The sequence below is a fragment of the Archocentrus centrarchus genome, unplaced genomic scaffold, assembly GCF_007364275.1.
Source record: "Archocentrus centrarchus isolate MPI-CPG fArcCen1 unplaced genomic scaffold, fArcCen1 scaffold_95_ctg1, whole genome shotgun sequence".
NCBI classification, from domain to species: Eukaryota; Metazoa; Chordata; class Actinopteri; order Cichliformes; family Cichlidae; genus Archocentrus; species Archocentrus centrarchus.
The window spans coordinates 54,727-81,825 of NW_022060304.1; the positions used below are offsets into that span (position 1 = coordinate 54,727).

Below are 27,099 nucleotides of genomic sequence, written 5' to 3' on the forward strand. Positions count from 1 at the left end.
TAGGCCTATAGCAGCATAACTAAGGGAGGGTTCAGGGTCACCTGATCCAGCCCTAACTATAAGCTTTATCATAAAGGAAAGTTTTAAGCCTAATCTTAAAAATAGAGAGGGTGTCTGTCTCCTGAATCCAAGCTGGAAGCTGGTTCCACAGAAGAGGCGCCTGAAAGCTGAAGGCTCTGCCTCCCATTCTACTCTTAAGTATCCGAGGAACCACAAGTAAACCAGCAGTCTGAGAGCGAAGTGCTCTGTTGGGGTGATATGGTACTATGAGGTCTTTGAGATAAGATGGTGCCTGATTATTCAAGACCTTGTATGTGAGGAGAAGAATTTTAAATTCTATTCTAGATTTAACAGGGAGCCAATGAAGAGAAGCCAATATGGGAGAAATCTGCTCTCTCTTTCTAGTCCCTGTCAGTACTCTAGCTGCAGCATTTTGGATCAGCTGAAGGCTTTTCAGGGAGCTTTTAGGACAGCCTGATAATAATGAATTACAATAGTCCAGCCTAGAAGTAATAAATGCATGAATTAGCTTTTCAGCATCACTCTGAGAAAGGATGTTTCTAATTTTAGAAATATTGCGCAAATGCAAAAAAGCAGTCCTGCATATTTGTTTAATATGTGCATTGAAGGACATATCCTGGTCAAAAATGACTCCAAGATTTCTCACAGTGTTACTGGAGGCCAAAGTAATGCCATCCAGAGTAAGTATCTGGTTAGACACCATGTTTCTAAGATTTGTGGGGCCGAGAACAAGAATTTCAGTTTTATCTGAATTTAGAAGCAGGAAATTAGAGGTCATCCAGGCCTTAATATCTTTAAGACATTCCTGCAGTTTAACTAATTGATGTGTGTCATCTGGCTCCATTGATAGGTAAAGCTGAGTATCATCTGCATAACAATGAAAATTGATGCAGTGCTTTCTAATAATACTGCCTAAGGGAAGCATGTATAATGTAAATAAAATTGGTCCTAGCACAGAACCCTGTGGAACTCCATAATTAACCTTAGTGTGTGAAGAAGACTCCCCATTTACATGAACAAATTGGAGTCTATGAGATAAATATGATTCAAACCACTGCAGTGCAGTACCTTTAATACCTATAGCAAGCTCTAATCTCTGTAATAAAATGTTATGGTCAACAGTATCAAAAGCTGCACTGAGGTCCAACAGGACAAGAACAGAGATGAGTCCACTGTCAGAGGCTCTAAGAAGATCATTTGTAACCTTCACTAATGCTGTTTCTGTACTGTGATGAACACAGTGGCAGTTTAAAAATAAATTTTCCACCTGAAAGTTTTGAAGTCTCCCACTCTACTAATCAGGCTCCCTTGCAGCATTCACAGTAATAAAGTCAACAGAAAGCCTGGTTAAACAGAAAAATTTTCAACTGTTTTTTAAAAGACGCCACAGAGTCAGCTAAATGGAGCTGGAGTGGTAAACAGTTCCAGAGGTTTGGCGCCACTGCCTGAAAAGCTCTGCCCCTTCTGGTACTTAGTCCTTAACTTTAACCAATACCCCATAGAAAATCTATGGGCTATTGTGAAGAGGAAGATGTGATACGCCAGACCCAACAATTCAGAAGAGCTGAAGGCCACTATCAGAACAACCTGGGCTCTCATAACACCTGAGCAGTGCCACAGACTGATCGACTCCATGCCACGCCAGCAGTCTTCCCCATGATTGTGTAGCCCACAGAACTAGACTGAGAGACCATTTAAAGGCCTTTGCAGGTGTTTTGAGTTAATTAGCTGATTAGAGTGTAGCACTAGGTGTCTTCAATATTGAACCTTTTCACAATATTCTAATTTTCTGAGATGTGAATTTGGAGTTTTCATTAGATGTCAGTTATAATCATCAAAGAAACAAACATTTGAAATATATCAGTCTGTGTGTAATGAATGAATATAATATACAAGTTTCACTTTTTGAATGGAATTACTGTAATAAATCAACTTTTTCATGATATTCTAATTTTATGACCAGTACCTGTATTTGCAGATGTGTGCTTGTGTGTTGTACCAGTACAGCTTATGGATACAGGTTGATAACCACTGTTCATTAGCTGCTCACACTCCACGCTCATGTCCATAAATGGTCACTTCTGGCCACAACATGACTAAATCAAGAAACACACCCACCCACCCACCTACCTCTGTTGTTGTTCCTCCAGCCTGATGAGGGTGCTCTCCAGAGAGTCACTGTGTCCATCTATGATCCTCTGCTAAAGAAAAAACACAACAGTTGTACACCAACATCAACTCCAGTAGTTTCACTGTAAGACAGCAGGTAGTGTATAGTAGTACTGCAAATACAATTATTTGAGTCTGACCTCAGTGCTGAGCATCTGTGTGTGATAATCCTGCAGTTGAAGCTCCAAATGTTGACATCGGCCTCTGTACTCCAACACCTACAGTAAACTTAGTTACTATTTTCCATCTCCTGGAATGTAGTCTATCTACCAGTACAGCACTACTCTCTAGTCTTACCTTGTTCTGCAGCCCATGGATCAGCAGGGCCTGCCTGAATTCCTTCTCTCTCCCCTCCCTCATCATTTTCTTCCATTTCCTCTGCTCAGCCTCCAATCGCAGAGAGAGAGCAAGCGAGGGAGACAATGTCTGGCACAGCTAAGGGAGACAGTTAAAGATGTAATGCCTTGATTTCTTCTAATGATGACCAACACTCCTCCTGCCCCTTCTCACCCTGTCCTTCAAAGCTCTATTCCTGGATTCCAGCTCCTCTTTTTCGGCTCGACTCTCTGCCAACTCCTCCTGCAGCCGAAACACCTCCTGTTTAAGCTGCTCCTTCTCTTGCCGCCAGCCAATCAGTAGCCTTGACTCCATGTTTGGAAGCCCACCTGTCTGCAGTATGCCTGGAGACACATGACTTTATTAGAAAATGAATAAATGAATTAAAAATGTTTGGTTTAAAAACAACAAACAAACAAAATGTCTTATTTATTGCAAAAAATAACTTTTTTTTTTAACCTTGGCCTGTACAAGTGTGCTGTAATTATTTTTAATTCAGCCGTAGTAAAAATATTTACGGCGGAATTACAAATAATTACAGCGGAATTAAAAAATAATTACGGCGTAATTCCACATAACTAAAATTTACTTACAGGATAGTTACGGCCTAAGGGCGGGCATTAAAAGAAAGCGTTACTATTTATTTTAATTCCAAACCTTGTATATTATTAAAACTTCATGAAAGGAACTGAGCTGAACAGTGTACTACAAAGTGAGATGAATATGTTAGCAAGCTATGTCACGAAAGAGGCTCTCTTTTTACCAGGCTAGATCACCATGCCAACTTAAGCTGAACAGATCACCTGATCAGGAACAGGTTATGTTGACAGTTTTGTTTTACAAAAGACTAGAAGCACCACATTTTAGCCTTTACTGCAATAAGATAGCAGACTGTAGACAGGAAAGCTGGGAAAAAGAGCAACAGAAGATACGCTGTAAATAGTCTCAAGGTGTATTTGGACCTGGGACTCTGTATTACGGTATAAGGGTTGCTGACTCAATCCAGTTAGCTAAACCAACACCCAACTTCGTCACTAAATCTTTTATTTACAGTACGCCTTCAGTGTGATTATAGCTTCTCTGCTGAAGGAGCACATATTTATATCAACCAGTTGAACTGTATTTCAAATGAAGCCTAGCTGTAAAGTTACAACAGCACATTGCTACAGTGGCATTGTCACTGGTATTTGCATAAATTTGTTGTTGATGCAGAAAATTTATATTTTTTACATTTGACCCTATTGCTGTTTTTCTTTACATTGCTGAAACTGCAACTACTAGAGTTCAGATCAGAAAATCGATCAATTAGATTAGCATGGTATTTAACCCAAAGAACTGAACACAAACTAAAGCGATTAGTTTTCTCTTGCTAGATCACTGCAATATAAAATTATTTCACCACAATTTGCAATCTGCCACAGTAGACGACCAGTTTTGTTAACAATGTGCACGAGTGAACTCACGACAGCCCTGTTCACATTTGATTTCATGTGGCTACACAAACCAAAATGATGACCAACATTAAAGTGAAGGGAAAACAGGTGGGAGGCAAAGGACCAGGTCCCTGACGTCGGAGGTAAACCCTGTCTCTTTTCCCCGCCTGTGACGTGCAGGGAAAAGAGTACGGGAGAAGATGCAGAGGGAGACCTGCACAGGTAAGCTGACAGTGCACACAGCACGGAACGCTATGCAGCAAAGTCCTGACGACAAAATGTGTCATAACATAACACCGACAGTGGACTTTGTAAGAGGCAAAGGTTTCAATCACTGTTAGTTTCAGTCTTTTCTGGAGGAAATAACTTCTGAATTTGGTGACATGCCTTATCACACAGAGGTGCGACAACCTGCCAGGGGAAAATTGTCAGTTTATGGAAAGTAAGAAAGAAATGGGAAAAGACGGCAAACTAATAAACTTGTTGTTTCTGACTTTTTTCTGGTATCCCATCAAAAAAGAAATTTGCAAATTTTCATCAACATGAAATGTTCTTCAAAAATAACAAAAGGGAAAATTAGAAAAGTATCATGTGTTGAGGAAAAAGTTGCTGTATTATGACCATTCAAATTCTGAATATTTTCAGTTTTAGACTGTTCAATAAAGGTTAATCCCATTTGGCCTCCGACTTACACTGTGTTTTCAATTGTAGCATTAGTCGAAAAAAATGACTGCCCATGTTTAAATAGGGCTGTAATATCAATTATTTTAGTAATCGAGTATTCTACCAATTATTCAGTTGATTAATCGGATAAGAAATACTTTTGTCTTATTAACATTTGATCCGCATAATTTAACTTTCGTGGCTTTACTGCAGTTTTTCGCTGTGTGAAACAAACAGCAGTGGATAGAGCAGCGCAGCGGGTGAAACGCTCCGCTACACGGTAACACCTGAGCGAAGCATCAAAGCAACAAATTTGTGTCGAGGATTTTTTTTTTTTATAATCGAATTATCCGAGTTACCCAAAGAATTGTTGCAGCCCTAGTTGTAAATTACTTATATATATAAATTCAAGATTTTTTGTAATTTCTGCAGTTGCAAAGTACAACAGAAACAAAATGGTGTTTGGCCTGGGATGCTGTTATGCGGAAAGATGAACCTGTCTGCAACATTACCACCTTGCTAGGTAACAGTGCGGATTCTATCCGCATGTACTGACTGTTAATCCTGCTGTTAAACTGCACAGACAGAGCGCAATTTAAGTAACTTGCAACAGCCACAAAGTCATAAACAGATCCGGACTAAACAGGTTCTATCACTCCCGTTTCACCGTCTAACTACTGGACAACTACGAGTTCGCATGTTTCCTGCCCGAACCAAACCGAACCGAGGTCAACGGTTTACTTTACAGTGCTAAAATATCCTGCTGCTAGCATAATAAAAGCAGGAAACATACTGAGCTCACAGTCACGAAAGTTCGTACCTTGAACTGTTGCACGAGTCTCGTTTACAAAATGTCACAAATAAAACGTGCAAGGATAAAAATGTAAATCCCACGCTGTTTCCCTTTTCTTGCGAACAGAAATTGGTGTTATCAAATTATTCAAACAGAGAACCTCACCTCTTACCCGGACATCCACAGTGACGTGATCCCGTCGAAAAGAAACGTCACTAGTTTGCGCGACACCTCCCTGCAGGGAATACGTCAGCGCGTCCGCCATATTGGATGTGGCAGAGCTGCGCTGTAAATCCCTCTACTGCACACATTGTGATGGTACATGCTGAAAATTATTTGACATCATTTACTGATTCACTTTTGGCCATTTAATTGCCAAACTAATTTTTTTTTATTTCAGACCCCCCCCCCCCCCCCCCCCCCCCTCCAGAGATATTTTTTCATTGCCTAGGGGCAACGTTGTGCAACAATGGTATAAAACTACAGAGAAAATTATTAACTCATAGATCATAAGACAAGTGTTACAGAGCAATAAAAACACCAGAACTGTTTCCAAAAATGTCAACAAATGATGAAACAAAGAACTGACAAACACTTGAAACATACAGGCTCAGATTTGTATGACCCATTGTCATGCCATGTTGACACTCATATTGTGAGACACTGCTGTCATATTGTGTGTGTGAAACTTCACAAAACAGTTCTTGTATGCTGTAAAACACAGGTGCACATTACATTTTATACACATTGCTTTTGGTGTTCCTGTGCACCCAAGGAACTCTCCATCTTTCTTTGTGCACTGAGAGTGGCAGTGGTGAAGTGGGTAGGTGCTCACCTTGGAACCGTAGGGTGTCTGGTTCCAATGCCCGTCTGAGTGCATGCTGTGAAGACACTAAACCCATATTGCCTAAGTGTCAATGTGGTGTGGTCGGAGAGGCTGTAGGTGCAAATTGGCAGCCGTGTTTCCAATTTGCACCTATGGCAAATTGGAAGCATGGTATGATTGAGGTGTGAATGAATAGTGCATGAAATTGTAAAGCATCTTGAAAAGTGCTATATAAGTCTAATTTATTATTATTTGTTCTCACATATTGTTGGCCATTGTGATGAACTTTCCAAGCGGATAGATATCATGATTAGGAATGGGGCCATGGGCCCCTGCTACTTCCTCTACTCCTCATACTTTTGAGATATCCCACCTTTGGTTTGCCCTCCCTTGCTTTTCTTTTTTTGATTTGGACAGACTTTGCACAGAACTGCACACACTTTGTGCAGTTTGGAATTTGAATCCATACACGTGCATGTGGTCCCTTTTTGTCATCCCATTCTCAGTGCAGTCCAGTCTGTAGAACAGCCAGCACGTCACCACTGCTATGTATATCAAAGTAGTGGTACCACTTTTTTTGAGTGTTTGGGTTACCTTACCTTACCTAAGGTGCCCTAAGCCCAAGCCTATAAGTCTCCCTCTAGAAGTACCCCTACTGCACAATGTTGCCCTGAGGCAATGAAAAGAAAAACTGAATTTCTGAAAATGCAAAATTCAAAAAATTCAAAAAACCTGAAAAAAAATCCCTCTCTACAACTTCATAAACACTCCTGTATTTTTTTTATTTAGGATTTATGTCATTTTAAATGATTACTAGGGCAATTATTCTTACCTTCTTCTCACACCATGTGCTGCCTGGACAATGTGTCAGAAAAGGATGTACAAATCATGCTTGATAGTGACTCCAACATGTTATTGGACTGAAATTTAAACCTTTTTAAAACATTCTGATTGGTTTGCATTATTTAGGTTCACATGTACTGGGCATGGGGCTTAGAAAACTTTCTGTTGCCCTAGGGCAACGCTGTGCTGTAGAGGGATAAGCTGTGTCCAAATTCAGGGGCCGCATCCTTCGAAGGACCCAGCCTACGTAGACCGGGTCCTTCGCAGCCCACGAAGACCGCAAAGGCCGGAAGTGAGCAACTATGAAATTGGACGGTCTAGCCTTCATATCAGCGTCACCTCCCTCAGCGTAGCTCATGTCGCCTAGCAATCGTGACAATGCGAAGCACAGCTGCGGAAAAGCAGCTGGTTAAAGGGAGAGCGAACTTTTGCTCCTTTTGTGGTTTAATTTTAAGGCTTAAATTCAAAATAAGCTGTTAAAACAAGCATAACACATTTCAACATCAAGGAATACAGTTAAGCGAATGATTAATTTCCAACTATATTAAGTGAGTCATTATTGTTGAATAAAACTATTCAACAATAACAAAAATTTTCCGCTGCTGAAAATAGAAGTCGCTACAGTATATGACGCCATCGCCAAATTTGCATAATTGTTCATTTGGATGTAGTCGCAATCGAGGCTGTAGGAGAGAGGAAAAACATATTTGGAGAAACAAAAAGTGAAGAAGAAAAAAAAAACCCTAAATATGTTTAGAACTACAAATCAATATTGTGAAATAACTTAATAACTTTAATGCTTTGCCTAGACCCACATTGCATAGATCAATTTTGTCCCCATCCATCCATCCATTCGCTTCCGCACATCCTGTTAAGGGTCGCGGGGGAGGGGGGCTGGAGCCTATCCCAGCTGTCATAGGGCGAGAGGCAGGGTACACCCTGAACAGGTCGCCAGCCTGTTGCAGGGCCAACATGGAGTGACAGACAACCTTTCACACTCACATTCACGCACTCAGTCACACCTATGGGCAATTTAGATTAGCCAATTAACCTAACCCCAGTAAGTGCATGTCTTTGGAATGTGGGAGGAAACCGGAGTACCCGGAGGAAACCCACGCAAGCACGGGGAGAACATGCAAACTCCACACAGAGAGAGGGAGAGGCCTGGGCCAAGGTGGAATCAAACCCAGGCCTTCCAGATGGTATTCTAACTGTGAGGCAGCAGTGCTAACCACTGCACCACCGTGCTGTATTGTTGAATGTTAGAATATCAAATTTAACGAAAACACTGTGGGGTGCAACTGCAAGCTACGTTCAACCCTCCACCTTTATCTGAGCCGCTGTTGCCAACTTGTGTAAGAAAACTCGCTGTCAGCTGTCTCAAAGGTTGATAAAGGCCAAAGCGAGTGCCGGGGATGGGAGCGGGTGGGCAGGCTCGGTGCTTAAGTGAGGTCTGGGGGTTGGACGGTGGAGACGAAGTAAGGTCTGGGCGATGCAAAAGCGTACGAAGGGATGCAGTAAGAAGGGTTTATGTACACAAAACATGGCGACAGCGGAGGATTTTGCTGTCGCTAGATGCTTTATAGAGTTAAAAAAAAACAACAACAAAGTAAACAAAAAAAAAAAAACGCTAAGTTGGCAACACTGAGCCCAACTGAGGTCCAGTTGTTTTTACGGGGTTGTTTCGGCTGTCGGCACCAACCTCGCAAGAACTGCCACCCAAGCTACTGCAGGTGGCAGTTCTCGTGAGGCTAGTGACAATTCAGTTTGGAGTGGCACAGGAACATTTTTTAAATTATTATATTAAAATACGGGAAATTTACGGGAAAATAATAATACGGGAAGACGGCGGGACAGAGGGGTAAAATACGGGAGATTCCCGGCCAAAACGAGAGATTTGACAGGTATGGTTTGGGGGGGGAGGCACGCAGTAAATTGCTAGAGGTCAGGACGTGAACCTGTGCATCCTGGTCATCCGCCGAGACACTCTGGCGCTGAAAAGTCCCTTTTCACAGGAAGAAACCTCCAGCAGTATCAGGTTGCGGTAGGGGGAGTCATCTGCCGCGAGCACTGAGGGTGAGGAGAGGGAGACAGGACTAGTGATGTGCAAAGTAAGGCTTTGTGAAACACTGAAACATTCAAAGCATTTGTGCCGGTGTTACACCAAATTCTGCGACCCATCATATTCTGCGACCACAGGGGGCGATAGCGTACATCCCTCTGCATGTACGTGCTCTGAATGAGAGCTGAGCTGGGTGGCAGAAAATCTTATAAATCGTTTGAACCCCTTCCCAAAAAAGTGCTTGGAAACATTTATTTATCGTTTACCAATTTATTCCAACCAAAGCTATTTTATTATACCAGACTATCAAAAATTATGAACAAACATATTTTGGAGAAATTCCAGTGCAAACAAGGAAAGAAAAAAATATGGAGACTGTTTAGATAGCACCCTGTGACTGTAGTGAACAGTGCTTCAGAAAATACAATATTCTTTTTCTGTTAACATTTGTGAGGTTGTTTCAATTGCTTAGTTCAGTGGAATACACATTATACCAATTTATAATGGGATGGCCTGGGCCCATCCCTGTGCAGGTGGGTTCACAGCTTCCTGACCAGCAGACCACAGGTGGTACGAGTGGGTCACCTCACCTCATCCTCCCTCACCCTCAACACTGGATCCCCCCAAGGCTGTGTGCTCAGCCCTCTGCTGTACTCACTGTACACCCATGACTGCGAGGCCACGTCCAACGTCATCATCAAGTTTGCTGACGACACTGCTGTTGTGGGACTAATCTCTCACAATGAGGAGACAGCCTACAGGAGAGAGGTCTCCCGCCTGGAGAACTGGTGCCAGGAGAACCACCTCCTGCTCAACGTCAGCAAAACAAAGGAACTGATCGTGGACTTCAGCAGGAAGCAGCAGAGGGACTACCATCCACTTGTCATCAGTGGTGCTGAGGTGGAAAGAGTGGACACCTTCAAATACCTGGGAGTGACCATCTCACAGGACCTGTCCTGGACTCATCACATAAACATCACTGTGAAGAAGGCCAGACAGCGTCTCTACCTCCTCAGGCGGCTGAGAGACTTCAAGCTCCCACTCAAGGTGCTCAGGAACTTTTACACCTGCACCATCGAGAGCATCATGCGTGGGAGCATCACCACCTGGATGGGAAACTGCACCAAGCAGGACTTCATGGCCCTAAAAAGGGTGGTTCGTTCAGCTGAACGGACCATCAGAACCACCCTCCCCAACTTGCAGGACATTTACACCAAGCAGTGCAGGCTGAGGGCCATGAAGATCCTAAAACAGCCCAGCCACCCCGGACACTCTCTCTTCTCCCTGCTCCCATCAGGCCGGCGTTACCGCTGCCTGAGGGCTAAGACTGAAAGGTTGAAGAAGAGTTTTTACCCACAAGCCATCCGTCTGCTCAACTCTGAGCCCTAACTGGACCATTATTGCACAATGTAAATATTATAATTTATAAAAGTGTGTATAGTGTATAGTATATAGAGTATAGTGTATAGTGTGAATTACTTTTTTTTAATTTTTATTCTTCTTATTTATATGTGTGTGTATATATGGTTGCAGGTACAAAATACATTTCACTGTGCATTGTACTGTGTATAACTGTGCATGTGACAAATAAACACTATCTTATCTTATCTTATCTTATCTTATAAAATAAAATATACAGAGAAAAGACTGCTATGCTTACTGAGATAACCACACAGATGTCTTTTGTCCCTGCCCTTGGAAAAAAACAAAAAAACAAACAAAAAACAAAACAAAACAAAAAAAACCCCTCAGGCTTTGGATGTTTGATTTACTTTACAGATTTCAGGGAGCTGGTGTCATCAGCTTTGTTTTACACGCTGTCAATAAAACGCAAGAAGTTGGTGTAGCGTCATGCTTTGTTTTCAGTTTATTAAAAAATAAATATTTAAATTAAATTACAAATCAATAAAAAAGAGACTTCTTATTGTTTGCAAATTTATGTTTTGATTTCAAATGAAAAACAAAAAATAATTTGTTCTATATTATATGGATTTGGAGTATGAAATGAAAATAAAATAACCATCCATTTTTTTTTTTTATATTTGTTTTTAAAATGAAAAAAGAATGATCAAAAACTACACCAAGCAAGCTGGCAACCTGTACTGCTGTGGATGTCAGATCTTGTGACATGGACATGTTGCTTTACTCAGTCTGAGGCTTTGATTACACTGAACCTGCAGCCTTTCTCCTCCTGTTGTTGAGATAATTACACTAGAATCCTCAGTTGGAAAAAAAAGGAGAAGAATTAGATCACCTGTAATTAATGGATGTAGTTTTTCTTGGTTTTTAAATTTTTATTTATTACTCAGTGTAACTGATACCATTTGTAAAACTTAATACATCTATGATTTTTTATTGCATTGAATAAAATTTTGTGCCATCCATAGTCTCTAAAAACCACCACTCGCAATGAATCTGGGAGTAGAATGGGCTGTGAGTCAGTGGGTTGATCCACTCTAGGATATGAAGATGACATATCAATTCAATTCAGTTTTATTTGTACAGCACCAAATCACAACAAACAGTTGCCTCAAGGGGCATTATATATTATATTGAGAGAGGCGAAACAAAAGACATGCTGCAGTACCTTCAAAATGCAGCTTTAAATGACTGACACATTCTGTCTTCAAATGCATTCTTCGAAGGATACAGCCTCTGAATTGGCTTAGTGCTGTGTGGATGCAGGTATTGGACTGAAAGCAGGACTCTTGGAACTGGACTGAACTTAGGTGATAAGGGGACAGAGGAGACACCCGGGGAAAACAGGTCAACGGAATTAACTAATATAACATGAGGTGTAATAAATCCAGAAATTATTCACAGATATTGCAAATATATTGCATAGGTCTGTAAGGTTTGAATTCCATTTGGAGAAGGACTTTAGTGATCTTCAATAGTACTTGATTACATCCAGTTTGTTGATCCAGACACATTACATCACTGGCTGAACCTGCGCTACTAGGGTCCTCTCATACCGGTTTCCGGTTGACATCATGCATCAGTTTGATATGTTGCCCCTTGCATATTGGACAGGTTAGTTTGAGCTGACACTAGGCTGCTTGATGACCACAACCACACTTCCAACATTTGTTGCTGGATCTCCCTCACATGCTCTTCTTGTTATGTATCGCTGTGGCGGGCAGGTTGAGGACCCAATGCAGGACTCCAGAGACAGAGTTAAACTAAAGAATCTCAGCTTTGCCAGAAAACACAGAGAAAAACAAAGCTGGACAGGGCCAGAAGCATAAAGTAGAAAACTCACATTAACGGACAGACAAGAAAGCACACAGTGGGACTGAAACTACAACAATGATGTCACGATAAAGGACACGGGAAAACTGAGACAATATAGATACACATGTAATGAAACAATGGGAAACAGCTGGGCAGGAAACAAAGGAAGTAAAACTAAACACAACACACAGGGAACAGGATGCTAGGAAAATAAAACAGGAAATGAACAACCGCACACAGAAAAGCACATTTGAAGCATGAGGAGGGAGGCATACAGTGGGAATACAGGGAGAGAGGAGCTAAATATAAAAACCATGACACAGCACAGAACTCCAATGACTAAACTAAGAATTAAAACAGAATCTAAATGTTCAAAGAACAGAAAACACTGGGTCCTAGTGAAAGTAGTTTTAAATTCTTGCCAGTACTATGACAAGCACACACACACACACACACACACACACACACACACACATATATATATATGTATATATATACAAGGCAGAAATTAGAATCAGCTGACAATGTGGAATATATTTTGTTGTTAAGGAACTGAGATGTTTGCACACAATGCACACTTAACACAATTCATGACCACCTCCATGCATTCTGGCTCTGTCCACCAATACAAAACTTCTGGAAAGTAAATAACTACCAAACTTTCTCAAACTCCAATCCCCTTGGCATCCACTGTGTTTTGGAGCTGAATGCGCTCTCGTGTAGCATAAATGTCATAAGCAGTATTTTTGAACTGTGCTGTGTTGTTAAAATTAAGCAGAATAACATGAAATACAATTAGTTAATCTGTATTTTAATTGAGAGAGTTTGTAACAAGCTGACTGACATTAAACGTAGCAGTGAACGTTTTAACCTCTAAACTGGCCGAACCAAAATCACGTGAAAAAACTACGCCCTCTGGTTATTATTGGCTCTGGAAAACCCACGTCGTTGCCTGTTAACTGGCCGTGTCCTGTCCGTCGGGATGTAGTGCATTTTATATGGCAGGCTAATCATATTAAGAAATGGGTTTTCAAGAGCCAATAATAACCAGGGGTGTTTTACATGATTGGCCGAACGAGATGTCAATCAAAATAGGAGGGTCTAGCCTGCCATATAAAATGCACTGCATCTGTTCTGCTTACAGGATGTGGCTGTCCTCGATCTCTGAGGGGAGAGAAGCTATTTGAGGCTCCAGCATAGCACGAACAGTTCAGAAACAATTTGAAATGAGGAAAAAAAAAGCAATTTATTAACTGATTACGTCGTGTTTTAGACTTCTTATTGCTAGCGGATTTATTCTGACCCAAAGTACAGCCGTAACCGGTTCTGAATGATGGCTTTACAGCAGACAGCCGCTCCAACTTTTGCCGGTACTGTGTACCAGCGCAGAATCTTTTAGTGGTACGCAGTACCGGACCGTACCGGCTTACTTTCACCCCTGGTCCTAGACCCAGAACCACGACGCTTCTTAGTTTGCACACTTGTCTAGGGAATGCAGTGACTTGTTGCAATGAAGACAATATAGTTTAGCCTTTCCTTGGGTTATACTTGTAGAGGGAATTGTCTCTTTGGAAGTGGTGGAGGTTGGTTCTGCGCTGTGTAAGATGGCTGTTGGTCTATGTGATCAAAGTATCTTTGTACTTCACTATTGCTGCAGCATTTCCGTTGTATTACTATTATCAACATTATTCTTAAAAGATCATTACCCAACTATTCATCTGATAATGATACATAAAAACTTCAGATGTGTTCATAATATGGCTGTAGATTATCACAGCATCCATTTTTACTGTTTCACATATTCCAAGTTGGACACAAAGTATTTTGTTTATCTCCACGGTTTGTTTAACACTCCTATTTGGTTTTTGTTTAAAGCACTTTATAAAAGAGAGAGAGAGAGAGAGAAAAAGCTTCAACTGTATTCTAACTATGCAACACACTTGAAAGAATGGTCCAAGTTTTACTCAAACCTCCCACCTCTCACGTCTACTATGAAATGATGAATAACAGATAGGATTACCTATCAGGTGTTGTTTTTACGAGTAAAATCATCATATTGAATTGCATTAGTTAAGACACACACATGCTTGTGATGTTTATGTATGCAAATCAAAGCATTCAGCATTCTGAAAACATTATTGCTGTAGGTTCTAAAGGAATATTCATGGTATATGCCACATATATATCTCATGTACATTTACTTCCCTGAGAAATTTGCTTTTGATTGGAAGATAAACATAACTGATTAAAAATACAGAAGCTTATAATGTTCCTTTGTGTTCTGACTGTACAATGAACCACACTGATGGAGATTACACAATGATAGAAATGGAGACTTCGAGGTCACCCTGTTGTTGAAATTCTGTTTTCCACATTCTGTTTTGTATAATGATGTAACCAAGACTGATATGCTGTGACTATATGAAATTGTAAGCTGAATTAGAATGTGCCAGTACTTCATGCCATCTCACATGGGCATGATATGCAGTCTGGTCCAGATTATCTGTAAACTGTTTGAAATGGCTTTATTAAATTTAATAATTGGACTCCTTATTCCGTTGTTTGGTGTCATTCCTGTTCGATAAACGAACACACAGAAACCTAAAGGCTTAAGCAGCACACACTCTTATTATTTAAATTCCTTCAGTTCCTACCATCTTTTATGCATGCTTTACAAGTTTGACTCAAAAGTTCACGGATACACAGATTAAGCAAAATGCACTCTAAGCAATGCAAAATCCTCACAAACAAGGAGATAACTAAGAATACATGAACTCTGAAATTATCCTAAACACTAAGGAAAGCCTTCAAGCATTAAAGATGTGTAGGTGTACAACTGTCTTACACTTTTAATCATATGCATAATGAAGGAGATGTTAGAGTATTGTCCCGCACTCATACCAACAGTTCTGTGTTTGATTTAAACCTACAGCCTGATGTTTAATTTTCATTTTGTTATGGGTAAACTAATGTTTTAACTCATTTAGTATAACCACACGATTGAGTAAATTATCCAGGTATTTTCAGAAACTGCATCAGTTATAAGTAGAATCTAAAATTGAGTTAAGTAACTATAATGAAGTTGCACATGGATACACGGGTACAGCGATCATGCTATGCAGTGGGGAAAAAAAACAAGAGACAGACCTCGGAGTAAGTTCATAGATCTGCTGAAGTACAGGAATACCAGCAACAGGGTTATGTAGATGAAGAAAGAATAAAAAAAAAAAAAAACACATTTATTTAATAAGATAATTAAACACACACATATTTGTTGTGCTCTTGTAATAAAACAGGTGTCGTACACACATCTGTACACTTATTTTGGAACCACAGCTACATACATAGTAAACATCACGATTTTATTTGTGTAATAGCTTTTTTCATTATCAGATACACCTGAACAAATCTCTCTCTGGCACGAAGGTGAAATAATTGCTACTTTGGATGTTTTAGGTGGAAAAAGTATCAGATGCATAGATTGTTTTTTTTTTAAGACAGTCGCTATGTTTTCAGAAACAGTAATCACATAAAAGTCCTTTTCTTTTGGAACAAAAAACTATAGCTTTTATCCTGTATAGAGAGGTGTATCATTCCATCTTTATGAACGTTTATTCCATCATATTCTCTCTTTTTAATAACATATCACAAAACAACATGAGACATCAAATGTTTTATGCACACAAATGATCATTATAACCGCCTATCACGCAATCAAAATTATGCACAACTTTATACACTTCTCACAGGATCTTTTCATTCACTTTTCATCACATGCATATTGAAGGAGACATTAATGTATTGTCCCGCACCCAAGATTTTAGACCAAGATACGTCATTTAAAGCACATATTAAAGATTTAAGACTGCTTTGTTTTTGCATCTATACAATATTTCTAAAAATTACAGACGTAGTGAGATCCCAATTTCCCTAATTTCCTTTGGGATCAGTAAAGCATCTCACTGTTTATACTCCCAAGGCAACAAAGGAGTGACTAAAGAAGAAGCATGTTAAAGTCATGGAGTGGGCCAAAATCCGTCTTGAGACATGTGCAAACCTGGGGACCAACTATACAAAATTTCTTGCCAGTTTAGTTGCCAAGTTTAGAACTACAGTGTACACATATATAGTTTAGGTCACTGTTGAGGTTAGCCGCTGATAATCTTATTAGAGATGGCTCCTGGCAGTGTATAGAAGAGCAAAGCAAGGAACAGCAGTGTGATGAGAAGGATGACAGCAATGATGATGTACTTCTTGTAGCTTTGCCACACCAAGTGAAAAAAACACTTGAAAGGGTTAACAAACCATGAGAAAGAGGTGTCTGGACGACTGGGGAATAAAAAGAGGAGAAAATTAACTGCTTTGGTGCATTACAATTCCTTACAATCTTGTTTCAGAAAAGGCACAAGCTGAGACTTTACCAGCCCTCCATGAGTCACCCAGAAGATTATCTGACAATAAGACATTAAAAACATAACTCCAGAAATCATAACTGACATGTCCTGGTTCACCCAGATAATATATGGTAAATAGAGATGCACTTATTGCAGTTTTCTTCTGCCAACTGGGATTTTCCAGTTCCAAATTCTTGTCTTTCTAATAACAAATTTCTCAAATTTCCCAGTATATAACTTTCATTTTCAATTTTCAATAAAAATTCAACAGTAACCCCCATTATGGGGAAACATGTGTTCACCACCACCTTGACCTCTATATTTCATTTGTTTGTTTTTCATTTTAATTATATTTAACATTTAATGAAATCATCTTAAAGCAGATAACCCGTAAGCTGGAGAGGAAATGGCATTTCACTAATTCAGAAGATTCTCATTTAGCCCGGAAAAAGAGTTTGTTGCTCTATCAAGTAGCCCCCCTAAAGCTAGAATATCTTACTATTCATCATTAATTGAGGAAAATAAGAATGCCAGTTTTTTTTTTTCAGCACTGTAGCCAGGCTGACAAAGAGTCAGAGCTCTGTAGAGCCGAGTATTCCTTTCACTTTACAGAAAAGCAATGACTGACCCAGCTGGTTTAGCTAATTATAGGCCAATCTCCAACCTTCCTTTTGTCTCAAAAATTATAGAAAGAGTAATTGTTTGTACCACCTTCAGGTGACTGTTTGTTATTTATTTCTATATAAATAGAATTTATATATTTATTTAATAGACTCTATTTACATTATACATGCTTCCCTTAGGCAGTATTATTAGAAAGCATTGCATAAATTTTCATTGTTATGCAGATGATACTCAGCTTTATCTATCCATGAAGCCAGCTGACACCATCATCAATTAGTTAAACTGCAGGAATGTCTTAAAGACATAAAGGCCTGGATGACCTCTAATGTCCTGCTTCTAAATTCAGATAAAACTGACGTTCTTGTGTTCGGCCCCACAAATCTTAGAATGGATGGCATTACTTTGGCCTCCAGTAACACTGTGAGAAATCTTGGAGTCATTTTTGAGTAGGATATGTTCTTCAGTTCTACATATTAAGTAAATATGTAAGACTGCTTTCACATTTGCCTCTAAATTAGAAACATCCTATCTCAGCATGATGCTGAAAAGCTAATTCATGCATTTATTACTTCTAGGCTGAACTATTTTTATTGTTACTATCAGGATGTCCTAAAAGCTCCCTGAAAAGCCTTCAGCTGATCCAAAATGCTGCAGCTAGAGTCCTGACAGGGACTAGAAAGAGAGAACAGATTTCCCCTATGTTGGCTTCTCTCCATTGGCTCCCTGTTAAATCTAGAATAGAATTTAAAATCCTTTTCCTCACATACAAGGTCTTGAATAATCAGGCACCATCTTATCTTAAAGACCTCATAGTCCCATATCACCCCAACAGAGCACTTCGCTCTCAGACTGCAGGCTTACTTGTGGTTCCTAGGATACTTAAGAGTAGAATGGGAGGCAGAGCCTTCAGCTTTCAGGCTCCTCTTCTGTGGAACCAGCTCCCAGCTTGGATTCAGGAGACAGAAACCCTCTCTATTTTTAAGATTAGGCTTAAAACTTTCCTTTTTGATCAAGCTTATAGTTAGGGCTGGATCAGTGACCCTAAACCATCCCTTAGTTGGTATTAGTAAAATTCAACTCCAAATTACTGAAGTATAAAATGAGTATCCCTTTTAGGTATTATTCTTACATAAATTAGATTGTATTTGGAGAGAATAGCAGCCAGACTACTTGTGTGGTTGTTCTTACTTTGGTTTCGGCAGTGGCTCTGGCTCCTTGCGGGCACGGCCAACAGGATTTTTCTCCGACTCCTCAGCTGTCACAAGATGGAACTCTGCTTCCACTTTCCCCTGGAGGAATAATAAGTGTTTACTGAACTATATCTGTCTGATTTTATTTTCATGTTGAGTCTGTACAGTGCATGTGTGTGTTACTGTTTACTAACTGTTAGCTCTCCTGACTTGATGAAGGGCCACCAGCCTCGTGCTCTCTTCTGCTGAAAGATTGATATTCTCTCAGTCCCCTCTGTCAACATGTCCACCTTGCATAACTTGGCTGTTTTTGACCCCCGAGGAAATCCATGGAGATCTAATTCTAGTGTGCCTGCAAAAACACAGACCATAATTTAATGGAAGATTGAACTATTAAGTTATCAACTAATGCTAACTAGTTTGGTAAGCAAACTGTATGGAAAAATTGTGCAGATGCAACACACATTTAATTAAAAAATATACTAGAATTTCACTTACTTAAAGCTATAGAGCCCAAACCCATATTTGTACCAGGCTGTAAATGTGTTTATATCTGCTTTTAACTATAGTATTTAACATGTGAGTCTATGGGGGAACAGGGTTATTATCATTAACAAAATAAAGAAAACTTAAATGGAAAAAACATTTTTGTTAAGTGAAATAAATAAAAACAGTAATTAAATGAAAAAAAACAATAACTGAGTGAAACTGTATTGTGTGCTTACAAAACTAACTAAAACAAACTAAAATTTTAAATAAAAGGTCCTTCATTATTTGTTTGTCAATTTATTTAAAAGCCTTGTTGATTGATATGAAATTATTTTTTTTATCTGTTTTAGCACTGTGTGCACGTTGACATTGCTACCATCCATCATGAAGATTTCAGCTTTTCTGATCATAGAATGTGGCAAAATGGCTCCACAGCGCCCCCTAAATTGATCCCGTCATTGCCAAAAGTTGCATCTTTTGCCAGCGGGTTTGGCAGGAGCAGAGGCATGCAGGTGACTTTAATTTAGTCTAATTTCGTTTTAACTTTTTTCTCACCTTTTTTCTCTAATTCATTTAGTTTTAATTAGTTTTTTGAAGGGTTTTGCTCATTTTTATTGTTTTTTAATTTTTTGTTTAATGTTTAGTTTTAGTTTTCATTAGTTTTAGTCTTAGTTTTTCATATTTTGTCAGGTGCAAGATTCAAGGTGCAAACAACTATTGTGTAATAAGACCTCAACAACTTCACAAGTTAGCTAAATGTGTTTAGCTAACTATTAAATGTGTTAATATTAAGGACACACATGAACCACATTAGACATCAATGGAGAGCAACATAAAGAAAAATCCAATAAACTTATACTCCCACAAAATTTTTTCTTTTTTGTTCTTTTGGTCCCCCCCCCCACACTTTGTTCATTCCTTCACATCCATTCTGATAGTTTCAGGAATCTTGCTCCAGGAATTTGTGAGTCTTTATATTGATGCTTTGATTATTACTGTCATGCCTCGAGGGTTTTTGGTGTGTGTTTGTGTGGATGTGTTGTGTTTTTCCCCTATCCTTCCTCCGTGATGTGGGCGTGTTTGGAGACTGGGGACTCCGCTCCTACTTCAACGCTGTCCTTGCCGCAGCCGGGAGCAACTGTATCCCCAGAACCTGCTGAACGTTTCGAAAAAAGCCTTACCAACTCTGGAGGTCTTCCATGGTGAGTTGGCAAAATGTGGGAAATTTCTCACCCAATGTTCATTGATATTCCGGCAGCAAAAGACCGCATATGCCTCTGACAGCGTGAAGATTGGTTTCATGGTTAACCTGTTACGGGGAAGAGCGCTAGAATGGGGGCATGCAGTGTTGCGGGGGGACCCTGAGCTGTCTTACCAAGAGTTCCTGTCCAGGTTTAAGGAGGTGTTTAACAAAGGTACCTGTCCAGAGGCTGCCGCACAGAGGCTCATAAGGGTGAGGCAAGGAAGGAGAAGTGTGGCTGACTTTTCAGTGGATTTCAGGATCCTCGCGGAGGAGGCCGGCTGGGAGGAGAAGGCGCTCAGGGGAGTTTTTCTAAACAGTTTGAATGATGACATTAAATATGAAATCGCCACCCGAGATATGCCGCGGTCTCTGGGGGGTGTTATCTCTCTTTGCATTTGCTTACATGATCGCCTTAGCACTCGGCACGGTTTGAGAAACTACAGTTCCCATCATGCCCCTCGCCGCTCTGCCCCGGAGGAACGGAGATACTTCCTGGAGGAGGATGAGGAGACACCTGGTGGCTCGGAGGAGCAGCCCATGCAGCTCGGTCGCACCCGGCTGACGGCAGTGGAGCGACGACAGAGGTTGGCGAGTGGTGAGTGCCTCTACTGTGGCAAAAGAGGGCATTTCATTAATTTCTGCCCGGTGCGGCCAAAAGCGCCTGCCCGTCAGTAATGGTGGGGATACTGGCGGGCACGGTCAACGCCTGTTCCTCCCAACTAAGATTGACCATTCAAGGTAAGATTAACCTGCCTCTGTGTAGCCACTCTGCCCCCTGGCATTGGTCGATTCGGGAGCCGAGCAAAACCTTATGGATCAAGCCCTGGCTCTTCAATTAAACATTCCCCTTGTCCAACTAGTCAAACCTCTTCAGGTTTCTGCCCTAGATGCTGCCAAACTCTCCGAAATCACCCACAAGACCCAATTAATCTCTGTCACTCTCTCAGGCAACCACTCGGAACAGATTTCGTTTTTCCTTTTTGAGTCTCCCCAGACACCAATCATACTCGGCTTACTTGGCTACAACAGCACAACCCGCACATTAACTGGACCACTTGGAGCATCTCTGGATGGAGCGAGCAGTGCCACCAGCGGTGTCTGAGATCCGCCATTCCCTCCATCCAGCACTCACCGTCTTCCGACGACGTGGCGCCGCCTGACCTTTCCGGTGTGCCCAAGGAGTACCACGACCTCGCCGAGGTATTCAGCAAAAGATCGGGCTCTTTCCCTGCTGCCTCATCGCCCCTATGATTGCGCCATCGATCTCCGACCAGGAGCATCCTACCGATCCAGTCGTCTCTACGGTCTCTCCAAGCCTGAACGAGATGCGATGCAAAAGTACATAACCAAAGCCAGAGCTGCTGGTCTCATCCGTCCCTCCACATCTCTGCTGGGGACTGTCTTCTTCTTTGTCGCGACAAAAGACAAGACTCTCCGCCCATGCATCGACTACCGTGGCTTAAACGACATCACCATTAGAAACAAATACCCTCTCCCACTCCTCACCTCTGCTTTTGAGCTTTTACAAGGGGCAACCATATTCTCCAAATTGGACCTTCGCAATGCCTATCATCTCGTCAGGATCCGCGAGGGGGACGAGTGGAAAACCACGTTCAACACTCACCTGGGCCATTTTGAATATCTTGTCATGCCTTTTGGATTGACCAATGCTCCGGCCGTCTTTCAGGCCCTTGTAAACGATGTGCTCCGGGACTTTATCAACCATTTCGTGTTTGTGTATCTCGATGACATTCTCATCTTCTCCTCATCCTTACAGGAGCATCGGAAACATGTGCGGCAGGTTCTGCAGAGGCTGCTGGAGAACCTTCTTTTTGTCAAGGGGGTGAAATGTGAGTTTCACATGGAAACGACATCTTTTTTGGGATTCGTCATCGAAAAGGGGCGGATGAGGGCTGATCCTGTAAAAGGGAAGGCGGTGTTGGACTGGCCTGCACCCACTGACTGGAAACAGTTGCAACAGTTCCTGGGCTTCGCCAACTTCTACAGACGCTTTATCAGGGACTACAGCCGGATCACTCTTCCGTTAACCTCTCTCACCTCTCCCAAGTCTCCTTTCAGATGGACCCCTGCCGTGGCTGAAGCCTTCCAGTTCCTTAAGGACCATTTCGCCTCCGCCCTGATCTTAATCCAACCCGATCTGTCTAAACCCTTCATCATTGAAGTCGACGCATCCGACGTAGGGGCCGTCCTTTCCCAACAGTATGCAGGTAACCTCCAGCCCTGTGCCTTCTTCTCTCACCGCCTCACACCTGCTGATCAAAATTATGACATCGGGGATCGGGAACTGTTACCCATCAAACTAGCTCTCGACGAATGGAGGCACTGGCTGGAGTGAGCTACTTATCCGTTCTTGGTGTGGACTGACCACAAGAATCTAGCCTATCTCCGAGCCGCAAAATGACTCAATCCCCGGCAAGCTGGGTGGGCTCTGTTTTTTACAAGATTTAACTTCACCATCTCTTACAGACCGGGATCTCGAAATGTGAAACCAGATGCCATGTCGCGTCAATTCAGTCCCTCGGACCACTCTCCCCAGCCGGAATACATTCTGGCGCCTTCCTGTGTCATAGGCTCCATTACATGGGAGATCGAATTGGCCATCCAGACAGCTCTCTAAACTGAACCGGACCCCAGCACTGGACCACCCAATCGCCTCTATGTGCCCTCCCAGGTTTGGGCTCAGGTCTTGCAGTGGAGCCACACTGCCAGATTCAACTGTCATCCCAGAGCTCATCGGACCATCGCTTTTCTGCAGCAGTATTTCTGGTGGCCCACTCTTATTAAGGACGCCCATCAGTATGTGGTAGCGTGCAGCACTTGCGCCCAAAATTAACCTTCTACCTCTTCTCCCTCTGGTCTCCTCAGGCCCCTGCCTACACCCAAATGACCCTGGTCCCACATCGCTCTGGATTTCATCACTGGCCTTCCCCCCTCCAAGGGAAAGACAGTCATCCTGACCATCGTGGACCGTTTTTCCAAAGCCGCCCATTTCATTGCGCTGCCCAAGCTCCCATCGGCCCTGGAAACAGCTCAGCTTTTGACGGATCACGTCTTCTGCCTCCATGGCATCCCCGGGGACATTGTGTCGGACCGTGGGCCCCAATTCACCTCCCAAGTATGGAAGGAGTTTTGCAATTCCTTGGGAGCCCAGGTGAGCCTCTCCTCCGGTTATCATCCCCAGACAAATAGTCAGACGGAGCATGCCAATCATGAGTTAGAAGTGGCTCTGTGCTGTGTGGCCTCCACCAACCAAGCCACCTGGAGCTCCCATCTGGCGTGGATCGAGTACACCCATAACTCCCTCTCATCCAGCGCTACTGGTATGTCACCCTTTGAGACTTCCCAGGGTTTCCAACCCCCTCTGCTGCCGGCCATAGAGGAAGCCCTCACGGTTCCGTCTGTTCAACACCATCTCCGTCGCTGTCGCCGGGTCTGGCGATCGGCTTGAGCTGCCTTGCTGCGCACCAAGGACCAAAACAAACGCATGGCGGATCGTCATCGGACCCCAGCTCTGGATTATCAACCTGGCCAGAAGGTATGGCTTTCCACCAAATACGTACCTGTTCATGCAGAATCCAAGAAGCTCGCCCCCACGTACATTGGTCCCTTTGAGATTCACTCTGTTGTCAACCCTGTCTCGGTCTGGCTCAATCTCCCTCGCAGTATGCGCATTCACGTTTTCCATGTGTCCCAAGTTAAACCTGTGTCCACCAGTCCTTTGTGCCCGCCTGCCGCCTCTCCACCTCCAGTTCGCATCATCAACGGCCAGCCAGCCTACACCATCAGCCGCATCATGGATGCACATCGCCGTGGCCGCGGTTACCAGGACCTGGTGGACTGGGAGGGCTACAGGCCGGAGGAACGCTCCTGGGTGTCCCAGTCTAACATGCTGGACAAACGGATGGTGAGGGAGTATCGTCAGCTGCACCCTGACAAGTTCGAGTCACCAGGAGCCTCCTGGGGCGGGGGGGTCATGCCTCGAGGGTTTTTGGTGTGTGTTTGTGTGGATGTGTTGTGTTTTTCCCCTGTCCTTCTTCCGTGATGTGGGCATGTTTGGAGACTGGCTGACGGACCTTGAGGCGGCTACCACCTGAGACTACTCTTTCTTGGCAGGCACTCAGCGGCACGGCTCCACATCTGTGCCGTGTTGGGTAATCACGCAGACTTCTTAAGCTGCCGGCAGACCTTCAGTCTTCGCTGGATCATTGACTAAGTCACAGTCAGTGTTTGGCTGCTTGTATAGTGATTCTCTGCTCGTTTGTGCTTTTACTTACCTGCTTTTCGCTCCTTGCCCTAGACCTGCGGTGGAAGTTCCTGCTTGCTTTTCCTTGTCGCCACCTTGTCTCTAAACGCCGCCTGTCACGCTGCCTCACTACACCCCTGCTGAAGTCCTGCCTGCCGTCCCTCACACCACCCCTGCCATCGCTCACTCTCTCTGGATTCCCCTTGGCGAAACCTCACACCACCAGCCACCGCGCAGCCTGCTCTCGCCCAGCCCCTTCAGGAAACTCTCATATTCCACACTATCAATAAATCATATTGTCATCTTTTAAGCGTTGTCTGTGTCCCCTCCTTCTCCACGTCTTGACAATTACTCCTTACTTCTCTCACCAACAAATTCAAAAACTGCAGGAAACAGTAGCTGGAAATTTACACGAGGCCTCGACAGTGCTGAACAGGCCAATCACAGTACTTGCAGGCTGCGTGGACCGTACGTGTAGTTACATTTCTTGAGAGACATAGGTCAGTTTACATCAGAGGTTACTGCTTAGGGTTTAGAGCAGTTTCCATGGCTGCCTTGTGCACACTTCTCAGTTGGACTTTAAGGTTGGTGGGATTTTCCCCATGCATGTTGTGATAATCCACAAGACACTTGCTTCTGTCTGTCTCGCTATTGTATTCAATGAAAACCCATATGGGACTCTGCTGCTTTCTCTCAACTTTTACTGTTGCCATTATTTTGCGGACTGGCACATACACACACACACACACACACTCACGTAGCGAGGTGTAGTATAGTGCTCCTGGCTAAAACTGCTAGAGCAGGAAAGTGATTTCATATCAGTCCACAAGGCTTTTAAATAAACTGACAAACACAAAATTTATCTTTCATTTTATCTATCATGTCAGCTCTGTTTAGTTAGTTTTGTAAACCCACAACACAGTTTCAGTTAGTTATTGTTTTTCCTTTTAATTATCACTTTTATTTATTTCAGTTAAAAATGTTTTTTTCAATTTCAGTTTTCATTATTTCGTTTGTTTTTGTTAATGATAATAACTTTGCTGGGCAGTCCAATTTATTCCTAATTTATTTTTGAGATAAGAGTTTATTGTGAGTTTACTGTAGCTTACTGAGCTTATGCTTTTCTTTATGTTGCTTCCTTTTGATGTCTTGTGATGTTCAGGTATGTCCTCAGTATTACACACATGTTGCAAATAATGTTGCTATCTTATGAACAGTTGAATGTTGGTGGTTGAATACTTCTTTTAATGGTATTTTTTGTTGAGTTTTTATTACACAGTTGTTACTCTTGTGCCTTGAATCTTGCAACTGACAAAGTATGAAAAACTAAGACCAATACTAGAACGAATGAAAACGAAAGTAAAACTAAGCATTAAACAAAAAATAAAAACTAATAAAAATGAGCAAAACCACTCTAAAATTTAATTAAAACTACCCGAATTAGAGAAAAGAAGTTACAATGAAATAAAACTAAACTATAATGTCAAATCCAAAACTATTATACCCCTGATAGCGAGCGAGTGCTTTTAAAGCCACCCTAAATTGAGAATTAGAGGAACTGAAGTCTTTGCAGTTTCATTGTTGGCTTTGTTTTTCAGAAACAGTGTTTCATCTTTGATCAGTAAAATACAGATCAATGTGGACACGCAGTTATACACACCCACCTAGGAAATCGTCAGAGGAGAGTGTCTCAAAGTCCCAGACTTGCAGAATTAGGATAGCAGGAATCTTCTGTTCTGTTTTATCTAGAGAAAAAATACTCTCTCTCTTTCTCACCACCACTACCTGTGAAAGGGAGAGGTAGTGAACAATTTGATGCTGTAGCAACTATTTTTTTTACATAAGGCTGTCAGCTTAAGCACCTAGGGCCAAAGATGACACAAGTATGAGTACCTTCTCAGCAGGAAGGTAGCTGAAAGGGAACACAAAGCGCCAGTTGAAGTTTCCTTCTCCAGTCAGAGAGTTGTAATGCACATCAGTTTCTTGTCGGTTATCCTCCAAACCTTTCAGCCAGCTACAGAGAAAAAGAAGGTCAGTAGATTTGGTGACTTTAAGTTACTTTTTTGACATTTTTGACATTTCGCTACCTCCTCTTAATTGGAGGGGAAAGCAAATATCAAAAAAGTAACTGAAAGGGCCAAATCGTCTTACATTTCTGACATCAAATTGTGGGCCAGAAGTAGGGGGTGGGGCCGGAAGTGGCCTGTGGGCCGGGAATTTGAGCCCGCTGACATTTTTTCCCCCAGTAAAATATATTACATGTTACATGATGGTATAATGTCAAAACATGCAGGGAGGGGAGGAGCAAAGTGTGCCTGCTCTGTGCTGTGACAGGAGCAACACAGTCAGCTCGCATAATTGATGAAACCGCAGCACTGCATACAGGAGAGAAACTGAACTAAAGTACTGATCTCATTACACTGGTATTTATTGATATCAATACCAACGTTGGTATCAATATTATCGATATTTGGATTTATCCGCCCACCACTAATGTATTCCAGCAGCATGGCTC

General features: G+C 42.0%; 2 protein-coding genes across 6 annotated transcripts in view; both read right to left on the reverse strand.

Annotated features, from left to right (window-relative positions):
• LOC115778020 (trichohyalin) overlaps nt 1–5,665 on the reverse strand; it is a 43,654-nt gene extending 37,989 nt beyond the window's left edge. Inside the window, exons 1-5 of one of the 5 annotated variants that reach the window (XM_030726031.1) lie at nt 5,581–5,665; nt 2,701–2,870; nt 2,488–2,625; nt 2,331–2,408; nt 2,152–2,222 (exon numbers count right to left, since the gene is read on the reverse strand). In XM_030726031.1, the coding sequence (XP_030581891.1) occupies nt 2,152–2,222; nt 2,331–2,408; nt 2,488–2,625; nt 2,701–2,841 (428 nt within the window). In that variant the 5' untranslated portion in view covers nt 2,842–2,870; nt 5,581–5,665. Of the gene's footprint in view, nt 1–2,151; nt 2,223–2,330; nt 2,409–2,487; nt 2,626–2,700; nt 2,885–5,137; nt 5,162–5,442 lie in introns of those variants that run through there. The other 4 variants (XM_030726032.1, XM_030726034.1, XM_030726030.1 and 1 more) reach the window with 4 other exon arrangements.
• Nucleotides 5,666–15,682: 10,017 nt separating this feature from the next.
• Nucleotides 15,683–27,099, reverse strand: part of fer1l6 (fer-1 like family member 6) — a 93,708-nt gene continuing 82,291 nt past the window's right edge. Inside the window, exons 44-48 of the mRNA XM_030726029.1 lie at nt 26,478–26,598; nt 26,249–26,369; nt 18,783–18,940; nt 18,587–18,687; nt 15,683–16,709 (exon numbers count right to left, since the gene is read on the reverse strand). Of these exons, the coding sequence (XP_030581889.1) occupies nt 16,529–16,709; nt 18,587–18,687; nt 18,783–18,940; nt 26,249–26,369; nt 26,478–26,598 (682 nt within the window). The 3' untranslated portion in view covers nt 15,683–16,528. The remainder of the gene's footprint in view (nt 16,710–18,586; nt 18,688–18,782; nt 18,941–26,248; nt 26,370–26,477; nt 26,599–27,099) is intronic.